Genomic DNA, 21,763 nt, shown 5'->3' on the forward strand with positions numbered 1-21,763 from the left:
AACATTTAATATTTACATATTTTGATCATTTAAAGCATAGGTGGTGGGGCGAGGTGAGGGCGCGGGGGAACAAGCGCCTCTCGTGTTGACCTCGCAAGTTCCATGTCCGAAATGGCTGTCAAAGTGTCCCAACTTGTCGGATTACATTCTCAGTCATCTATTTTTCAGGTGAGAGGCATAATTTATGATCTACAATAATCTTGAAGGGAGCAAGGAAGGAAGGAAGCAGCAGACCACTTGATGTAAACATAGGCACACTCGGAAGTAATCACGGCGCCTCTCCAAATAGTTTGTCTGTGTTAGCGTTTATAATAATAATAATATCACTAATACTTGGTTAATATTCAAGTCACAAAATGTAAATTGAGTATTGTTGCCGTTATTTATGGGATTTTATGGGCGTAATAATGGAGCTCCAATTGGCTCCGCTGTAAGCGGAATTTTATTTACCGTACATTTATTAATATATGTAGAATGCATTAAAAAAAAAATCCATCCGTCGTCATGTATTTCATGATGATTGTGAACGATAGACAAAATTCCAAAAAGGTGCAGTTCCCCTTTAAGCATCACTCTTTTTTTCTAAAGAAATCTTCATAAATTGTGAGAAAGTCTGTAAATTGCACTGTATTTTGTGAGGCTTGTATTGTATATAGCGCTTACTCTTCATGGTTAATTATTGTCCCCAAATCAGGAGACTGAGTTCAACTTTATCATACATTAAAACATTTTAAAAAATCCTCTTACTGGTTCGGAAAAAGCACAATCCCATATGATGGTAGCCATTGCGTTATTTTCTTGGCTGCCATGTACAATAACAACTATTGGCAACGAGATCATCTGCAATGACAGATAATTCAATATCAATAAGTGACATTTATGATTACAACCGATGCAAAGGGACAGTGACAACAAAAACAAACTTGTATCTTGTAAGGAGTGTCACAGCCTGTGATGGTGATCTCTGTTGAGAAGAGGAGGGCAAATTTCTCCTCAGTCACAGACTCTGATCCCTTCCTGTCTGCTCTCTTGATCTTCTTGATGGACTGTTGCAAGAAAGGAACAATTGGATCAGTTATCACAGAGTGGTCACTCCATAATCAACTGCAGCCAGAGAAGTAGGGTGCAGTACATACCATGTTTCTGAAGGTGGCACATGTGCTCTTGGTGGCTGTGTTGTGTTCAAGAATGGCTGTGTTATTGATTACTTCTCCAACATTATCACTGCAGATAATGCAAAATAGTGTCATGTGTGTTTCTTCATTGGAGCAAAAGCCACTTTAAACATATTTAATTCTATTACATGAATGCAATTTAGTATTTGCCTTAGCCACATACCTACAATTTAAATCAAAATGGCTAACATTAGCAAAAGAAGCACATAATGTGTTGGAATACAAGAAGTAAATTGAACAATACTAACCTAACCACTACTAACCTGAGTGTAATATTCAAGCTTCTGGCCTGCATTTCATTAATAATTTGTGCCCTCAACACCACAGGCTTCCCCGATGCGACTTTCTCCCCTAGCAGGTAGCGCACAGTAGTGGAGAACTTGGATTGTGTTTTAATGACATGAGGGGGCTGCTTGTCCACCACAAAAGAGCTAAGGGACACGTTGTGACATGGAAAAGTAAACAAACATCAGTGATGTACAGTATGTTGCTTTTTATAAGTGAACCAGAGAGAAAATGTTTATAAAATATACTTAACATTGTGGGAACAATCACACAGCATGTAACAAGAGCTGTAACAAACATTATGTCTCTACAAGGATAATGCTTAGCTGAGAGAAAACTACCTTTGAACAAGAACCTGCAGAAGTTGTCTGAGCCTTTCTTGCAGCTCTGGGATTGGGTCCCCTATGATCATTAGTTCTTGCCTCAGATTGCCATTTACACCAAGAAGCTGCTCACACCTAACATGATCACATGGGGAAAAATGAAGGCAAAAGTGACCAGTCTAATACTTTAATCCAGGGGTGCTCACACTTTTTCTGCAGGCGAGCTACTTTTCAATTGATCAAGTCGTGGGGATCTACCTCATTCATATATATATATAATTTACATTTACTTATTTATGAAATATATGTTTTTGTTAACAAGTTAAAGGTGTTTAATGATAATGCAAGCATGTTTAACACATATAGTTAATATTGTTAATAAATTAAAGGTGTTTAATGATAATACAAGAATGTTTAATACATATAATTAATATTGTTAACAAGTTAAAGGTGTTTAAAGATAATGCAAGCATGTTTAACACACATAGTTAATATTGTTAACAAGTTAAAGGTGTTAAAAGATAATACCAGCATGTTTAACACATATAGTTAATATTGCTAACAAGTTAAAGGTGTTTAAAGATAATGCAAGCATGTTTAACACATATAGATTCCTTTCTTTCATGAAGACAAGAATATAAGTTGGTGTATTACCTCATTCTGATGAATTTCATTGATAGGAATCAGACAGTGGTGCTGATAACGTCCGCATTTTCAAATGGAGGAGAAAAAAAGTCCTCCTTTCTGCCCAATACCACATTAAAGTGGTTGGTTTTTTGGCATCTTATTTGTCCAGCTTCCGTACTCCTTTGTATACACTTTACAAGAAATACATTGGCGGCAAACTCCGTAGCTTGCTAGCTTGTCCACGCCAGCCTTTTATTGTGCAACTGTGCAGTCTGTCTTTGGAGTTTTGACAACAGGTACGGCGCCAGAGTCTGTTGAAATAAAAAGAGTTTCTCGCCTTCCTGTCGGTAATTTTTTCTTAATAACGATCTGGCAGCAGCCAGCGTCATCTCAGAAGACCCTTGGGTGCCGTGAATGTCAATCAAGTGACGAAAGTGACGTCATAGTGAAGATTTATGATCGCTCATTTTTAGGACTTTTTTTTTAATGCCTGGCTGGGGATCGACTGACACACTCTCTGCGATCGACCGGTAGATCGCGATCGACGTAATGAGCACCCCTGCTTTAATCGATTAAATAGCACTCTATTTTAAGTATTCCCGTTGACTAAACAGGACCTTACCGCATCTGCAAGATATTGAGGTCATCAGCAAAAGGATGTCCGATGGTGGCCTTGTACTGCTCCCACCTCCAAGTCTTTAGCCTGCCGAGTAGTTGTGCCTGACACTGGTCCAGACAGTCCACACACTCATTGAGCAGCTGGAAACGTTTCTGAACCAATCAACATCCCAACACAGAAAATGTATTCTACATAAATATATGATTATGCACTGTAAATATGTATGCACATAAAATCATTCTGTACTTCTGGGACCCATCGGAGTAATTCTAAACCAGTGGTTCTCAAACTGTGGTACATGTACCACTAGTGGTATGCGGGCGTCATCTAGAGATATACGCCAAATAATTACTCGATTAAAGTACAATCTTTTATTTTCCAGTATTTAAACACAGTGTTACTGTTCAAAATGTGTGTAGTGTTACAGTGCCCAAAATATGAAACATACTTGTTAAATGAAACATTTGCGTTATTTTAATGAATACTTAGGCCTGCTACGCTACTGAATTTTAAAGTTGGTCATTATGGTGGTACTTAAGAGTTATTTCTGAGGTAGTACATGGTGAAAAAAGTTCAAGAACCACTGTTCTCGAGGGTTAAAAAAAGGAAACTGTGTAAGCCTGCTCACCGTTGCCATGGCGGTTACATTGTACTCCAGCTGCTGGATGTGTTTCTGTAGTTTATTGATTTCTGAGGCTGTGGGATCCAGTCCATTCTGTTGCCTCCTACCTGTGCAACCAATACGCAGTAAGCAAAAGTAAGTTTTGGACAGAACAGAAAGATAGTTTTAGATATCAATCCACATTATGATAAGAAGAGATTTTTGTCATTGTATTTATTGTATGTTATATTTGTATTTATTGTGTTTTAAATATGCTGTTTGCGGCTGCAGATCTACTATATTTTCATTCGGGGGTTGCTTATATAAGTGACTGTTATTAGATTTATAATACCTTGCAAAGACTCATAGTTCTGCCTCTCCCAATTAAGCTCTTCCTGCAGCTGGTGTATCTTCTTTCGCAGGTCCCGGACCTCCACCACTTTGAGAACCAAGTGATCTACATCCTGCTGTTTGGGGAATGTGGATTCCCTGGTGCCATATAGAGGATACTGTGGAGGGCTGTTTACCTGGGTTGCCCACACATGACACAACATGTAAATCCAACTGTTATAGAGCTACACTCATAAAATGCGATCAGGTAAACTGAAAACACTTTTTGTAGAACAAGAACAATAAAGTAATAAATGTTTCTTACAGTGTCGAGCAGAACCCTCTCTTTGCGCAGGGTGTCCCTCACCATCACTACAAACTGTAGCGACTGCTGCTGAAACATGCTGTGCTAAAAAAAAAAAGTGCACATGCTTTTAGTTCATCGTACATAATTGGTTGAAATTGTTGGTATTCTTCCACCAAAAAAGGAAAACACGAGAATCACTTCAGTTAATGGAAACTGACAAAAGTAATACTACGGATACTCATGAGCAAACTGCTCCAGTTCTCTCAGGTTTGATAGGTGCCTTTTCCAGACTGCATGTTTCAGATCTTTTCCCAGATGTTCAATTGGATTTAAATTAGGGACTACAGAAGGCCACTTTTAGAGTGAACCAATGTTTCACCCTTAGCCATTCTTGAATATTTTTGGCTTTGTGTTTTTGTATTCTAATTATTAGAACATAACCAAGTATTCTCCATGTTTCACAGTAGGAATTATGTTATTTAATATTCCACATTTGTTTCCCAGAATCCCAGTAGCTTGGCAATACTCCACTTGGGGAAAATTCCAGGATTTTCTTTTAAATCATTACTTTAGTCATTTTCAAGTTATGATGGAGTTTCTTTCTTTAACAGAATCCAAACAGCACGATAATTATCAAGCCGATATTAAGAATTAACGTTAGACCAATAATCCAATAACATAAAAAAAAGCTCAGATAACTGATAAAAATGTTCAAAATTGCTCTATGTTCTCTCTAAGTTACGACAATTTGTTGAAGATTTGATTTCTTATTTTTGAATGTGTTATTTATTTATCATTTTATTTTATATCCCTGAAGTATTTAAATTAATAGTCAACTCTAATTTAAAAAAAAAGTAAACTCTATAATTGAAAAAAAAAAAAAATGCTGTTAAAATATTTTTAACATTAAATTGCTTATTTTAAATTGTTTAAGTACAAGTTAGGGCACTGTTTTATTGTACCGATTTGGGTACTAGTATCGGTTAAAATGTAAACAATATCCTAATGAGGACATAAGCTTTACTGATTTATGGGTGTGTTGTTAGTTTTAACATTGTAGTGATGTCATATATGGTTAGGACAAATCTACAGGTTTGTCAAATCCACCATTGTTTGACTATTTCTTACCTTCAGGTGTGCAAAAACTACAGTCAAATCTACAAATACAGTCGCGATCAAAAAGTGTATGTAAAGTAAAGTGTATGTCATAATGTCATGGCTGTCTTGAGTTTCCAATAATTTCTACAACTCTTATTTGTTTGTGATAGAGTGATTGGAGCACATACTTGTTAGTCACAAAAAACATTCATGAAGTTTGGTTCTTTTATGAATTTATTATGGGTCTACTGAAAATGTGACCAAATCTGCTGGGTCAAAAGTATACATACAGCAACGTTAATATTTGGTTACATGTCTCTTGGCAAGTTTCACTGCAATAAAGCGCTTTTGGTAACCATCCACAAGCTTCTGGTTGAATTTTTGACCACTCCTCTTGACAAAATTGGAGCAGTTCAGCAAATTAGTTGGTTTTCTGACATGGACTTGTTTCTTCAGCATTGTCCACACGTTTAAGTCAGGACTTTGGGAAGGCCATTCTAAAACCTTAATTCTAGCCTGGTTTAGCCATTCTTTTACCACTTTTGACGTGTGTTTGGGGTCATTGTCCTGTTGGAACACCCAACAGCGCCCAAAACCCAACCTCCGGGCTGATGATTTTAGGTTGTCCTGCTTGCCACCATGCTTGACAGTAGGTTTGGTGGTCCTGGGATTAAAGGCCTCACCTTTTCTCCTCCAAACATATTGCTGGGTATTGTGGCCACACAGCTAAATTTGTCTTGCAGTTGGGTGTTCCAACAGGACAATGGCCCCAAACACACGTCAAAAGTGGTAAAGGAATGGCTGTGGAAATACTGTCAAAGCGCTTTGGGCTCCTTAAAAAAGGGGTAGAAAAGCGCTATACAAGTACAACCATTTACCATTTTAGGATGGCCTTCCCAAAGTCCTGACTTAAACGTGTGGACAATTCTGAAGAAACAAGTCCATGTCAGAAAACCAACAAATTTAGCTGAAATGCACCAATTTTGTCAAAAGGAGTGGTCAAAAATTCCACCAGAAGCTTGCCAGAAGCTTGTGGATGGCTACCAAAAGCGCCTTATTGCAATGAAAGTTGCCAAGGGAGATGTAACCAAATGTTAACATTGCTGTATGTATACTTTTGAACCAGCAGATTTGGTAGACCCATAATAAATTCATAAAAGAACCAAACTTAATTAATGTTTTTTTTGACAAACAAGTATGTGCTCCAACAATTACTCTATCACAAAAAAAATAAGAGTTGTAGAAATTATTGGAAACTCAAGACAGCCATGACATTTTGTTCTTTACAAGTGTATGTAAACTTTTGATCACGACTGTAAATATAAATGAGTTATGAGTTATTCGTAACGGTTTTGAGAGGCAAGAAGTTATCGGTATTGGCTTGAAAAAAGAAATATTGTGCATCCCTAGTTAAGATAATTTAATATGCTTTTTCACCTGCCATTGTTATCTATCTTTGAATCTTGAAGTTGTGACAAACATGTTATTCGAACACACTCAGGCAGAGCAAGTCCTTACATCGAAACCAATGTGGATTCTAACTTCTAAATTTCAGTTGTGTTTCAGTTGACTCTGATCGTGTCCCTACCATGTTCCTACTAATCTGCATCAGCTTCATTTTGTCCACCACATTGGCGTTTTGCAGCGAAAACGACTGCAGCCGGAGGATGACCTCGTCTAAGAGAGCCCGAGCGTTTGCCTCCTGCTCCACGTTCTCCAATGCAAACTCCTCCCTGACACCGCACGCAAGCACGCACGCAGGCATGCACACACGCACCCGCACACACACCCACAAACACAATAAAAATACAATAAAACAAATCAGATTATTAAATACAACATGTTATCATTGTTTACACAAGGATGATAAAGACTTTGTATAACAATCTCTATGTGTGTTAACCTGGCGGTGTGTGTCTCTTTGAGTCATACCATCTTTGTTCCTCAATCCAGTCAGACAAAAAGTGCCGCACTTCAATGGCAAAGGTGGCTGCAGGGTAGAGGTCGTTCATGGTGGGAACCGGAAGGTAATGTATCAATTGGCTCATGCGATTCCACTGGGCCATGGTCAAGCTAAATGGTCAATAATCAAAATAAACATTATGAATGCATTTTTGAATAGTTCCATTACAATATATCTAGTCCTGAAAGTATGTTGATAGACTTACATTTTTTGGATGTAATTTGTTAGATTTGCTGTATTAATGCTGAATAAATCAGGAAGGAAATAACTGAAATAACTGAAACAATGAAGGGGGATTCTTGAAATATCAGTAACCTAGCTGAAAGGTTACCTTACCTACTGTGTTCATTGCCTATCGTTTATTTAGGGCACCCTAAATGTCTCATAAATACGATAAATGAAATGTTCTTCTAGTTAAAGTAATCCTTAATATGTTTTGTCTAAATTTGTGCTGGTAATAATACATGTAAATACTTAATCAATCATGATAGTTTTGAAATCACCCCCCCCCCCCTTTTTTTAAGTAGTAATCAGTACCTAAATTAATTTTTCAAAGTAAATTGAACACAGGTAATTAGCTTTAAAAAAACTTCTCTCAAAAAGAATGATCTTACAAACTGAGCTATTGTATAAGATTGTGCAGATGTACCCAATGAGGCTGAATGCTTAAGTGTATGGTTGCCTGCATAACATCTCTAACTATAACCTGCCCTGCTGTTACACCACGTCTCATTAGAAATAAAGTTATTACAATACAGTATGTGTAGTAAAATATTGGTACCTAACATCCTTCCTTCATTCATCTGTTAATTTTCATTATGCCGATTGGTTGGTTAAAGTTTGTTTCAAACATGTATGCAGTTTCAATATGATACATCACAAAGGTTCATTTTTCTTTACAGCATGTCCAAAAAGGAGACGGAAGAAGCAAATCTTATCAAATCTTACCTCGTTTCTACTTAATAGCAAATGTTAACATATATGTAGACAATTCACATCAATGCATTCTAAATACAACAGTTCTTGTCATAAATATTTAAGTCAGTTATGAGTCACTTAAAGGGGAACTGCACTTTTTTTTGGGAGTTTTGCCTATTGTCCACAATATAAAGGGGAAACAAGAAGACAAAAGGTTTTAAGTGTTGTACGTGCATACACATTTTTTAAGTTAGAATTTTCTCTCAGGTTATATTTCTCCTCTTTTACTGAGAAGTATTGTTGTACGTTCTTAATTTGCCTTGTGCATAATTTTATCTGTTTGCCAATGCACCAGACCACTGGAATTTCAATATTTTGGAATTAATAAATAAAGGGATTCTATGTTATCATTATGTAATATTCTAACTTGTCTTTTTTGTAACACAATTAGTGTATGTAATGTTTGTAGTTATTTCCCCATATGGTAACATTAGCGAGCAGTAAAGAATGTGCAATAATGTTTGGTTTACAACATATTTAGCGTCATTCATTATAAAAATATTTCTTCCCACCTTATGTTGCATATTTTTTAGAGCTGTCAAAGTTCACGCGATGACGCGTTAACTATAAGGTCCGTTTATGGTGATAATTTTTTCCACGCGTGATTAACGTCCTGAGTCCTTTAGAATCCTCGGCCTGTTCCATAGTTTGAGAAAATGTAATGACGTCCAGTTACTGTGGAGCCACAAGAGCGGAAAATGGCGAGCAAAAATGTACAAAGAAAGCGGGACATTATAGAAGTCTAATTTCCAAAGCCACGACAAGTTGTTCTTAGGTCCAAAGCCACGACAAGTCGTTCTAAGTACAAGACAAGTTATCTTCAATCGCCATGAGACGACATCATTGGAGCGAACGCTGCTGGCGAGCTTTGCCGCTTGTAGAGAGGAGGAGCTTCACGTCCGTGTTTACATTACAGTTGAGTGCATTAGTAACATAAAATGTTGATCGTTACTCAAACTGCTTTATTAAGATTGAATAAAAGTTCAGCAAAAAAATAGAAGATAAAAGAATGACTCATAATCCCCTTTCCCGCTATTTCCGAGTTTAGATTGGCTGTCAAAATGTACGAACTTGTCGGACTTCTTCTTCATCCTTCTACTATCAAGATGAGAGGCATTATATATGATCTAGGACAGTGGTTCTTAACCTGGGTTCGTTTGAACCCTAAGAGTTCGGTGAGTCGGGCTCAGGGGTTCAAGACACACCCGACTCATCGTGTAAATAAAAACTTCACCCTATCGGCGTATTACGGATACGGCAACAGCAGGTGTGTACCGTAATTTCCGGACTATAAGCCGCTACTTTTTCCCCTCGTTCTGGTCCCTGCGGCTTATACAACGGTGCGGCTTATTTACGGCCTGTTCTTCTCCGACACCGACGAAGAGGATTTCGGTGGTTTTAGTACGCAGGAGGAAGACGATGACACAATGATTAAAGACTGACTTTTCATATACCGGTAGGCTGGTTATTTTGATAACGTACATGCGAGCACTTTGTATTACTTTGCACCGTTATATTATTTGTACTCTGCACGAATGCTGTTCGCCATGTCAAAGATGTGAAAATTTGATTGAATGATTGAAAGATTTATAGTTAATAAATGGGACGCTTTGCGTTCCCAAACAGTCATCTCTGTCCCGACAATCCCCTCCATGGTAGCAGGAACCCCTATATACTACGGTAATTACACATCAAAACCCTGCGGCTTATAGTCGGGTGCGGCTTATATATGGAGCAATCTGTATTTTCCCCTAAATTTAGCTGGTGCGGCTTATAGTCAGGTGCGGCTTATAGTCCGGAAATTACGGTAATTTGTTGTGAGTTTATGCACTGTGTTGGTTTTGTTCTTTGAACAAGGTGATGTTCATGCGCGGTTCATTTCGTGCACCAGTAAAAAAACATTGTAACACTTTAGTAAGGGGAACATATTCACCATTAATTAGTTGCTTATTAACATGCAAATTAGTAAAATATTGGCTCTTAACTAGTCATTATTAAGTACTTATTAATGCCTTATTCGGCATTGCCTTATTATAACCCTAACCCTCTAACCCTGGCCCTAACCCTCTAAACCTAACCCTAACCAAATAACTCTAAATTAAGTCTTTGTTACTTAGAATATGTTCCCCATACTAAAGTGTTACCAAAAACATATAACTTTGTCTTGAATTTGAATTTTTTTAATGTATTTTTTCACTAAAGAAGGGTTCGGTGAATGCGCATATGAAACTGGTGGGGTTCGGTACCTCCAACAAGGTTAAGAACCACTGATCTAGAATAAACTTCCACAAGCTCCAATGCGAGAAAGCAGCTCGCCAGCCGATGATGTCAACATAGCCACACAAGCTAGTGATCACAGCGCTGCTATAAATAGTTTGTCTTTGTTAGCGCTTACAATAACAATATCACTAATACTTGGTTAATATCTAAGTCACAAAATGTAAATAGATTATTGTCGGTTTTTGGATGGTTATTTATTGGGTTTATAGGCGGAATAGAGGCTCTATTGTAAGCAGACTTTTATTTACGAGTTAGAATGCATTAAAAAAAATACATCCGTTATCTTGTCTTTCATAATTATTGGAAACAATGATTCCAGAAAAAGTGCAGTTCCCCTTTAAGTCCTTTGTAATTATACAAATGTTTTTTTTGTATAAAGATTGAACAATTTTGGAGGAGGAGCTTCAGGTCTGTGTTTACATTACAGTTGAGTGCATTAGTAACATAAAATGTTGATTGTTATTCAAACTGCTTTATTAAGATTGAATAAAAGTTCAGCAAAAAAATTGACAGTAGCGAGGAAGTCTAAAGCCACTTTAATCGGAGACTTTCGTCAAAATATGTCAAGTCTTTTCTTATACCAATCGCACACATCCAGCTTCTCAATAATAGCGCTATTCTTCACATCCGGTCTAACCAACAAAACTGCAAAAAATAGTCTTACAATACGATCATGCGTTGTCAAAGATGTTTTGTAATGTTATTCTGTGATATTCCAACCTAAATAAATGTTTTCTGGCAGATTGAAATAAAGTGTATTGTAATAGCGGCGGCGATATGACGGAGGTAGACTGTCCTTGAGCAAGTCGGCTTATTATTTATGTTCACAAATAGCACAATCGAACTAAATAGCCAGAAGCGGGACACACAATCACACAGCGGCTCCATCCTTGGACACTTTCTCTTTCTCGTCTCCTCCTTCACTCCCACTGAGGCTATATGCTGCAGGCATGCCTACCACTGCCCTATGTAGCCCACATCGGGTAGTTAAAGTTCACTACACAATATTACCATCCCTACTGTATATTATTTTATAACCTGTTCTGATTGATAGTCCGCAATTACAGAATGTTTAACAGGCTGAATATTAATTTTTTATTGATGAATAGAGTAGATTAAAAAACTGCCACGCAGCAAAACAAATATGATTAACTTGCTCAACAAGTGACGCACAGAATATCAGAAGTATTTCTTCAGGTAGAAAAATCACATTATATATTACTAAACATCTTTGACAGTCAAAGCATCCATCCATCTTCAACCGCTTATCCGTAATCGGGTCGCGGGGACAGCAGCTCCAGCAAAGACCCCCAGACTTCCCTCTCCAGAGCAACATTTGCGACTTCCTCCTGGGGAATCCCGAAGCGTTCCCAGGCCAGAGAGGAGATATAATCCCCCCATCTGGTCCTTGGCCTGCCGCGGGGCCTCCTCCCAGTGGGACGTGCAACGAGGACCTCCCTAGGGAGACGCTCGTGAGGCATCCGCACGAGATGCCCGAACCACCTAAGCTGGCTCCTTTCCAAGCGAAGGAGCAGCGGCTCTACTCCGAGTCTCTCTCGGGTGACTGCACTTCTCACCCTATCTCTAAGGGAGATGCCAGCCACCCTTCTGAGGAAACTAATTTCGGCCGCTTGTATCCGCGATCTTATTCTTTCGGTCATTACCCACACTTCATGACCATAGGTGAGAGTAGGAATGTAGATAGCTCGGTAGACCGAGAGCTTTGCCTTCTGGCTCAGCTCCCGTTTCGTCACAACAGTGCGGCAGAGAGACTGCAATACTGCCCCAGCTGCTCCGATTCTCCGGCTGATTTCCTTCTCCATCTTTCCCTCACTCGTGAACAAGACCCCGAGATACTTAAACTCATCCACCTGGGACAGAGTCCTGTCCCCTACCCGGACTGTACAAACCATCGGTTTCCTGCTGAGAACCATGGCCTCAGATTTGGAGATGCTGATCCTCATTCCAGCCGCTGAACACTCGGCTGCGAACCGATCCAGTGAGAGCTGAAGGTCACGAACCGAAGGTGCCATCAGGACCACATCATCTGCAAACAGCAGTGACGCAACCTTTAGCCCCCCGAAACGTATACCCTCTCCGCCATGGCCACGACTCCGCCTAGAAATCCTGTCCATGAAAATCACAAACAGGATAGGTGACAGAGCGCAGCCCTGGCGGAGACCAACCCCCACTGGAAACGGATCCGACTTACATCCAAGCACCCGGACACAACTCTCGCTTTGGTTGTACAGAGATTGGATGGCCCTCAGCAGGGTTCCCCTCACTCCGTACTTCCTCAGCACCTCCCACAAGATCTCCCGAGGGACGCGGTCATACGCCTTCTCCAAATCCACAAAACACATGTAGACTGGATAGGCATACTCCCAGGCCCTCTCCAGGATTCCCGCAAGCGTAAAGAGTTGGTCAGTTGTTCCACGACCAGGACGGAATCCACATTGCTCCTCTTGAATCTGAGGTTCGACTATTGGCCGGACCCTCCTTTCCAGTACCTTGGCGTAAACTTTCCCAGGGAGGCTGAGTAGTGTGATACCCCTGTAATTAGCACAAACCCTCTGGTACCCCTCTTTGAAAAGGGGAACCACCACCCCAGTCTGCCACTCCCTCGGCACTGTCCCAGACTTCCACGCAATGTTGAAAAGGCGTATCAACCAAGACAGCCCATCAACACCCAGAGCCTTCAGCATTTCTGGACGGATCTCGTCAACCCCCGGAGCTTTGCCACTGTGGAGTTGTCTAACTACCTCAGTGACTTCACTCCGAGAGATCGACGTCGATCCCCCATCATCATCAGGCCCTGCTCCTATCAGGGAGGGTGTGTCTGATGTATTTGGGTTCAGGAGTTCCTCAAAGTGCTCTTTCCAACGCCCTACGACTTCCTCACTTGAAGTCAGCAAAGTCCCATCCTTGCCGTACACAGCTTGGATGGTTCTATGCTTCCCCCTCCTGAGGTGCCGTATGGTCTTCCAGAACAGCTTTGGTGCCGCCCGATAGTCCTTCTCCATGGATTCCCCAAACTGCTCCCACACCCTCTGCTTAGCCTCGTCCACAGCCACGGCCGCTGCCCTTCGGGCCCGTCGGTACCTTGCAACTGCCTCCGGAGTCCCCTGGGATAACATACCCCGGTAGGACTCCTTCTTCAGTCGGACGGCTTCCCTGACCACCACTGTCCACCAGGGTGTTCGAGGGTTACCGCCCCTTGAGGCACCTAAGACCTTCTGGCCACAGCTCGCAGCTGCAGCTTTAGCAATAGAGGCTTTGAACATTGCCCATTCCTGTTCAATGTCCCCAACCTCCACAGGGATGGCAGAGAAGTCCCGCCGGAGGTGGGAGTTGAAGTCCTTCCGGACAGAGGACTCCTCCAAACGTTCCCAGTTCACCCGCACTACACGCTTGGGTTTGCCAGGTCTGTCCAGAGGTTTCCCCCGCCATCTAACCCAATTCACCACCAGATGGTGATCAGTTGACAGTTCAGCCCCTCTCTTCACCCGAGTGTCCAAAACATACGGCCTCAGATCAGCTGATACGATTACAAAATCGATCATTGATCTTTGGCCTAGGGTGCTCTGGTACCAGGTACACCTATGAGCATCCTTATGCTTGAACATGGTGTTTGTTATCGCAAGTCCGTGACTAGCACAGAAGTCCAATAACAATCCACCACTCAGGTTCAGATCAGGGAGACCGTTCCTCCCAATAACGCCAGTCCAAGTATCACTGTCATTGCCCATGTGCGCGTTGAAGTCCCCCAGCAAGACTATGGAATCCCCTGCCGGCGCCCCATACCGGACCCCATGCAAGGTATCCAAGAAGGCTGAATACTCTGAACTCCTGTTTGGTGCGTATGCACAAACAACAGTCAGAGTTTTCCCCCCTCCAACCCTAAGGCGAAGGGAGGCGACCCTCTTGTCCACTGGGGTGAACTCCAACGTACAGGCACTCAGCCGGGGACTCGTGAGTATCCCCACACCCGCCTGTGCCCTCACACCCTGAGCAACTCCAGAAGTGAACAAGGTCCATCCCTTGTCCAGGAGTGTGGTTTCAGAGCCCTTGCTATGCGTAGAGGTAAGCCCCACCAGATCCAACCGGTAGCGCTCCACCTCTCGCACCAGCTCAGGCTCCTTCCCCACCAGCGTAGAGACGTTCCACGTCCCGAAAGTCAGCCTCTGCTGCCCCGAATTGGTCCGTCTGGAGCCTCCACTTTCACTGCCATCCACTTGGCAGCGCACCCGACCCCACTGGTTCCGACCGCGGGTGGTGAGCCCATGTGGCAGAGAAGATGGTGTGTCCACGTAGCTTCTTCGGGCTGTGCCCGGCCAGGCTCCGTGGCAAGCCCGGCCACCAGGCGCTCGCTGACGAGCCCTACCTCCGGGCCTAGCTCCGGAGGAGGGCCCCGGGCTTCCTCCGGGCCGGTAACGCATCCTCTTTTAGTGTAGTTCATGGGGGGTATCGTAACCCTGATGGGGGGGGGCATTCGGGTGCTACACCTTGCCCAAGGGTGACAGTCAAAGCATGATCATAACAATTCACATTTTGTAGTATTAATGTGTGAAACTGGTATCTAAATATGGAAGTGTGGCTCCTTCTCTGAATGCAAGTGCTCCTACAGCAAAAATACAAATTCTGTATTCCTACAAAATACAAAATCTGGCAAGACAACGCATTGCCGGTATTTTTTTTAAAAATTATCTTTAAAAGTGTATTTGTCCTTTTTGTGTTGTGTTTTTTAAAAAGGATAATGTGTAAAAAATTCCCATTCCATTAAGCAAACTAATTGTCCAGTCATGGTGTTAAAACTTGAAAATCATCCATCTAGGGCAGTGGTCCCCAACCTTTTTGTAGCTGCGGACCGGTCAACGCTTGAAAATTTGTCCCGCGGACCGGGGGTGGGGGTTTATTTTTGTCATAAAGAAATACAATTTTGTGTGCTTACAGACTGTATCCCTGCAGACTGTATTGATCTATATTGATATATAATGTATATATTGTGTTTTTTATGTTGATTTAATAAAAACATTTTTTTTTTAAAAATATATATATTTTTTTTAATTTATTTTTATTTTTTTATTTCTTGTGCGGCCGGCCCGGTACCAATCGGTCCGGTGGTTGGGGACCACTGATCTAGGGTACACTTATGAATTATGAAAATTATATCTATCTACGATTAATTGCAATTAATCTTGAGTTAACTATGATTAAAGAGCAATTAATCCTGATTAAATATTTTAATCGGTTGACAGTCCTAATATTTTTAAATGAAATTAACAGTTCGTTTGATCATCTTTATTACACCCAAAATTTGTATTTATTTTACTCTGAAAATATCCATTTATTTGTAATTGTGTTACTGAGATTTTTAAAAAAGTATTTTTTGTCAAACCATCTGTTTAATTGATTCTCCAAAGGCATGCACCTGATGACAGGTTGATTGGAAACTAAATTGGCCCTAGTGTGTGAATGTGAGTGTGAATGTTGTCTGTCTATCTGTGTTGGCCCTGAAATGAGTTGGCAACTTGTTCAGGGTGTACCCCGCCTTCCGCCCGAATGTAGCTGGGATAGGCTGCAGCAGCCCCCGTGGTAGAACATGGATGGATGGCATTTATTCTGTTATTATTTATATTAGCTTCTCTGTGTTAGTTCTGTTTGTAGGGTAAGAGAAGAACACTTAGTTGTTTTTTTTATGCATTTTAAATAGTAAATACATGCAATCAAAAGTAAGCTTACAATGGACCGATGGGATTCGCTCAATTCTGAATACAAAGCCCTTAAAAAAAACCTTCATTAATGTTTTGTATACATCATGTATGTATATATGTGATGTAGTAACGAGCACATTAATAATAACTAGGGCTGCAACAACTAATCGATTAAATCGATTAAAAGCGATTATAAAAATAGTTTGCGATTAATTTAGTCATTGATTCGTTGGATCTATGCTATGCGCATGCGCAGAGGCAATTTTTTTTTTTTTAAATAAACCTTTATTTATAAACTGCAACATGTACAAACAGCTGAGAAACAATAATCAAAATAAGTATGGTGCCAGTATGCTGGTTTTTTCAATAAAATACTGGAAAGGATAGAAACGTAGTTCGTCTCTTCTATTCGATTATTAACCGATTAATCGAAGTAATAATCGACAGATTAATCGATTATCAAATTAATCGTTAGTTGCAGCCCTGATAATAACATGTAATATTTACGTATTTTGATAATTTTAAGCATACACGGCATATTAATTTTAAAAAGCGCGTAAGGCATTAAAAAAAAATTCCGACAATCCCTGATTCATACTCACTGCAGACTTCATGAGAACCAACAAACATAATAAAGCATCACTTACTGTACAATGTCTGGTCTCAATAGCCAACGTGTACATCAACAATATTTATTTAATCTGATCCTCATTTGGATTAGAATGTTACTGTGTACAATACATGGACCCTGGAAAAAATTAAATGATTATTACATGCATTTTCATGCATCACACCTTAAATCGGATTACTTTACATTAACATGCACAGAACCTAACATAAACGGAAAGGTGTGTTATTTGTGCTTTGGCGCCATCTTTTGGATGAGTTTTCTCACTGCAGGTGCTGAATAGGCAGTGACTTCCACTGTAAAGAAACATGGATTTGTGCATTTCTGCTTGTCCTACGTTATCACAGTATGTATTTATTTATTTACCACCCGGCTCCATCGGAATGAAATTTTGATCAGAACGTGTGTGATCGGGTCTAGGGATGTCCCGATCCGATATTTGGATCGAATCGGCCGCCGACATTTACCAAAAAATGCGTATCAGCAAGGCATGGGAAAATGCCGATCCAGATCCAGTTTAAAAAAAACTCTGGTCCGGGTTTTCCAACGCACCGATTTAAATAATACATTCCACTTTTCTGCTGCTCCCTAATATCCGTTCCGCATTTTCCAGCACACCTTCAACACATCCACAGGTCTGTGGATTCTCACGCAGTTGCTTTTCGCTGCTGGCATTACACGACAGGCTCTTCTCACTCTTTTCTGTGTCTCCCTCTCACAGAAGCAAGCGCACCTTCTTACACACGTTACATACTGTCACGTCATACGTCACATACGTATACGCCCTCCCCGAGCAGAGAGGTAGCAGCATGGCTAACGTTAGCTGTGATGCTAGCGCAGCCGTGCGAGCAACGTTCCCTCTAAGGTGTGCGCCTTTGCAATTGCGCACTGCTCAAGCGTCCTCATAGCAATTATATGCCACGCACAAAATCAAATAAAAAAATAAGCGCATAACAATTTTCGACACAAGGACACGACAGAGAAAACAGTTTTCGTCATCATTGTTCTCTGTCGAGACGCTTATCTCCATTCGGTGCCACACACCCACACAATCAAAATGCCGAGGCAAAAATTTCCACATCAACACCTTATGAAAAAATGTGTGATTTTTTTAGTTGTGATTTCCTTCTCTGCATGAAAGTTTAAAGGCCTACTGAAATGAATTTTTTTTATTTAAACGGGGATAGCAGATCTATTCTATGTGTCATACTTGATCATTTCGCGATATTGCCATATTTTTGCTGAAAGGATTTAGTATAGAACAACGACGATAAAGATTGCAACTTTTGGTATCTGATAAAAAAAGGCTTGCACCTACCGGAAGTAGCGTGACGTAGTCAGTTGAACATATACGCAAAGTTCCCTATTGTTTACAATGATGGCCGCATGAAGTGAGAGAGATTCGGACCGAGAAAGCGACAATTTCCCCATTAATTTGAGCGAGGATGAAAGATTTGTGGATGAGTAAAGTGCAAGTGAAGGACTAGTGGGGAGTTGAAGCTATTCAGATAGGGAAGATGCTGTGAGAGCCGGGGGTGACCTGATATTCAGCTGGGAATGACTACAACAGTAAATAAACACAAGACATATATATACTCTATTAGCCACAACACAACCAGGCTTATATTTAATATGCCACAAATTAATCCTGCATAAAAACACCTGCGTGTTTGTTATGCTAGCTCCTAGCTCCTCTGCTAGCTCCTAGCTCCATAGAACACGCCAATACAATTCAAACACCTGATCAACACACACAATCACTCAGCCCAAAAGACCGTTTACCTAACCCAAGGTTCATAAAGCTTATATATTTTTAAAAAGTTACGTACGTGACGCGCACATACGGTCAAGTTATCGAATGTTTAGCAGCCAAGGCTGCATACTCACGGTACCTGATATTCAGCTGGGAATGACTACAACAGTAAATAAACACAAGACATATATATACTCTATTAGCCACAACACAACCAGGCTTATATTTAATATGCCACAAATTAATCCTGCATAATAACACCTGCGTGTTTGTTATGCTAGCTCCTAGCTCCTCTGCTAGCTCCTAGCTCCATAGAACACGCCAATACAATTCAAACACCTGATCAACACACACAATCACTCAGCCCAAAAGACCGTTCACCTAACCCAAGGTTCATAAAGCTTATATATTTTTAAAAAGTTACGTACGTGACGCGCACGTACGGTACGGTACGTGTTATGCTAGCTCCTAGCTCCTCTGCTAGCTCCTAGCTCCATAGAACACGCCAATACAATTCAAACACATGATCAACACACACAATCACTCAGCCCAAAAGACCGTTCACCTAACCCAAGGTTCATAAAGCTTATATATTTTAAAAAAGTTACGTACATACGCAAAAAAAAGCCAAAGCTGCATACTCACGGTAGCACGTCTGCATCTTTGTCATCCAAATCAAAGTAATCCTGGTAAGAGTCTGTGTTGTCCCAGTTCTCTACAGGCGTCTGTGTATCCAAATCAAAAGTCCTCCTGGTTAGAGTCTCTGTTATCCGAGTTCTTCCATCTTGACTGCATCTTTCGGGAATGTAAACAAAGAAGCGCCGGCTGTGTACTGTTGTGGCTGACTACGTTCGAAAAATACGTCCATTTCGCACCGACAACTTTCTTCTTTGCTTGCTCGGCTTCCTTCTCCATAATGCAATGAACATGATTGAAACAGATTCACGAACACAGATGTCCAGAATACTGTGGAATTATGAAATGAAAACAGAGCTTTTTCGTATCGGCTTCAATGTGGAAGGCATACCCGTGTTCGCCGGGCTACGTCACACGCATACGTCATCCTCAGAGGCGTTTCGAACCGGAAGTTTAGCGGCAAATTTAAAATGTCACTTTATAAGTTAACCCGGCCGTATTGGCATGTGTTATAATGTTAAGATTTCATCATTGATATATAAACTATCAGACTGCGTGGTCGGTAGTAGTGGGTTTCAGTAGGCCTTTAAAAGTAGCATATATTAATGCAGTATGAAGAAGAATGTTTTAATGTAGACATGCAAGCCTTGAAAGAAAATTTTGAAAATCAAGACTACATTTCCTGCAAATAGGTGCATTTCTACCCTATATTTTAACTTTAGATTTATTCTCATATCAAACTCTTTTGGCTGTCTTTTTGACACTTACATCCGGCGCCCCCCTCCACACCCCGGATTATAAATAATGTAAATAATTCAATGTGATTATCTTGTGTGATGACTGTATTATGATGATAGTATATATCTGATAGTATATATCTGTATCATGAATCAATTTAAGTGGACCCCGACTTAGACAAGTTGAAAAACTTAATTGGGTGTTACCATTTAGTGGTCAATTGTATGGAATATGTACTTCACTGTGCAACCTAGTAATAAAAGTCTCAATCAATCAATCAATCAAAACACATAGAATCATCATACTGCTGTGATTATATGCATCAAGTGTTCATTCAAGGCTAAGGCAAAATATCGAGATATATATCGTGTATCGCAGTATGGCCTTAAAATATCGCAATATTTAAAAAAGGCCATATCGCCCAGCCCTAGTTCAATGATGCCATTTCTGTTTGTCATGTATAATTTTGTCTATTTTGTGTTTATCCTTGAATAAACAGGTCAGTTTCTTGTTACCAACCATAGTGTATTATTCAAACTCCCCTAATTCAGCTGGCTAGTTGTTATCAAGAGTACTAAAACCCTTTTCAACATGATTATGACAACTAAGTAGGCTAAATAACTTTAAACTTTAATACATGCTCAGATAGGCCAGTATCGGTCAGTATCGTTATCGGATCGGAAGTGCAAAAACAATATCGGTATCGGATCAGAAGTGCAAAAACCTGGATCGGGACATCCCTAATCGGGTCACAATATTCTGAATGACGTGTTTAGGTGAATTTTTTTATTCCGGTTAGGCTTTTAATGCAATTAAATGTGTCTATGTGCACATAGCTACTGGGATGCCGACTGATAGGATGTTCCTGTATTTCCGTTTAGATGAAGAATGACTCATAATCCCCTTTCCCGCTATTTCTGAGTCTAGATTGGCTGTCAAAGTGTACCAAGTTGTCGGACTCTGTCTCATCCTTCTACTATCAAGGTGAGAGTCATTATAAATGATCTAGAATAACCTTCCACACGCTCCAATGCGAGAAAGCCGCTCGCCAGCCGATGATGTCAACATAGCCACACAAGCTACTGATCACAGCGCTGCTATAAATAGTTTGTCTGCGTTAGTGCTTACAACAACAATATCACTAATACTTGGTTAATATTCAAGTCGCAAAATGTAAATGGAGTATTGTTGTCGGTTTTTGGATGGTTATTTATTGGGTTTATAGGCGGAAATAGAGGCTCCATTGTAAGCAGACTTTTATTTACGAGTTAGAATGCAATAAAAAAAAAAATACATCCGTTACCTAGTCTTTCATAATGATTGGAAACAATCATTCCAGAAAAAGTGCAGTTCCCCTTTAAGTCCTTTGTAACTCTACAAATGTTTTTTTATATAAAGATTGAACAATTTTGGTCCCAGTATCGATCCCTGGGGTACACCGCAGGATATATTTTGCTCTGTTGACATATTTTCACCTAGCCACACTAATTGCTTTCTGTTGGTTAAGTAGCCCTTCACCCAGTTCAAGACCGATCCTGATGCCATACCTTTATAATTTGTTAAATGAGATATTATAAATAATTGCGTCAACAGCTTTTGTCAGAACCTATGTTATTATGCTGTGCAGTTATACAGCTAAACATTTCACCGCATTTGTGGCAGTGAAGAAGAGCTCTGAAGGAGTTTTAATTGGTAAGTAGCTTGGAAA

At 40.4% G+C, this 21,763-nt stretch overlaps 1 protein-coding gene across 4 annotated transcripts in view; it reads right to left on the bottom strand.

Moving 5' to 3' along the window:
- The window catches only part of stat6 (signal transducer and activator of transcription 6, interleukin-4 induced), a 36,656-nt gene that overhangs the window by 11,575 nt on the left and 3,318 nt on the right, over positions 1 to 21,763 (bottom strand). For 3 of the 4 annotated variants that reach the window (XM_062052869.1, XM_062052871.1, XM_062052872.1), the window contains exons 2-12: positions 7,298 to 7,438; positions 6,954 to 7,098; positions 4,286 to 4,369; positions 3,983 to 4,157; positions 3,658 to 3,758; positions 3,033 to 3,181; positions 1,802 to 1,918; positions 1,439 to 1,606; positions 1,137 to 1,224; positions 924 to 1,046; positions 748 to 840 (exon numbers count right to left, since the gene is read on the bottom strand). In XM_062052869.1, coding sequence (XP_061908853.1) covers positions 748 to 840; positions 924 to 1,046; positions 1,137 to 1,224; positions 1,439 to 1,606; positions 1,802 to 1,918; positions 3,033 to 3,181; positions 3,658 to 3,758; positions 3,983 to 4,157; positions 4,286 to 4,369; positions 6,954 to 7,098; positions 7,298 to 7,431 — 1,377 coding nt within the window. In that variant the 5' untranslated portion in view covers positions 7,432 to 7,438. Of the gene's footprint in view, positions 1 to 747; positions 841 to 923; positions 1,047 to 1,136; positions 1,225 to 1,438; positions 1,607 to 1,801; positions 1,919 to 3,032; positions 3,182 to 3,657; positions 3,759 to 3,982; positions 4,158 to 4,285; positions 4,370 to 6,953; positions 7,099 to 7,297; positions 7,439 to 8,818; positions 9,088 to 21,763 lie in introns of those variants that run through there. The other variant, XM_062052870.1, reaches the window with a different exon arrangement.

This window comes from Entelurus aequoreus, linkage group LG07, assembly GCF_033978785.1.
Source record: "Entelurus aequoreus isolate RoL-2023_Sb linkage group LG07, RoL_Eaeq_v1.1, whole genome shotgun sequence".
Classification (NCBI taxonomy): Eukaryota; Metazoa; Chordata; class Actinopteri; order Syngnathiformes; family Syngnathidae; genus Entelurus; species Entelurus aequoreus.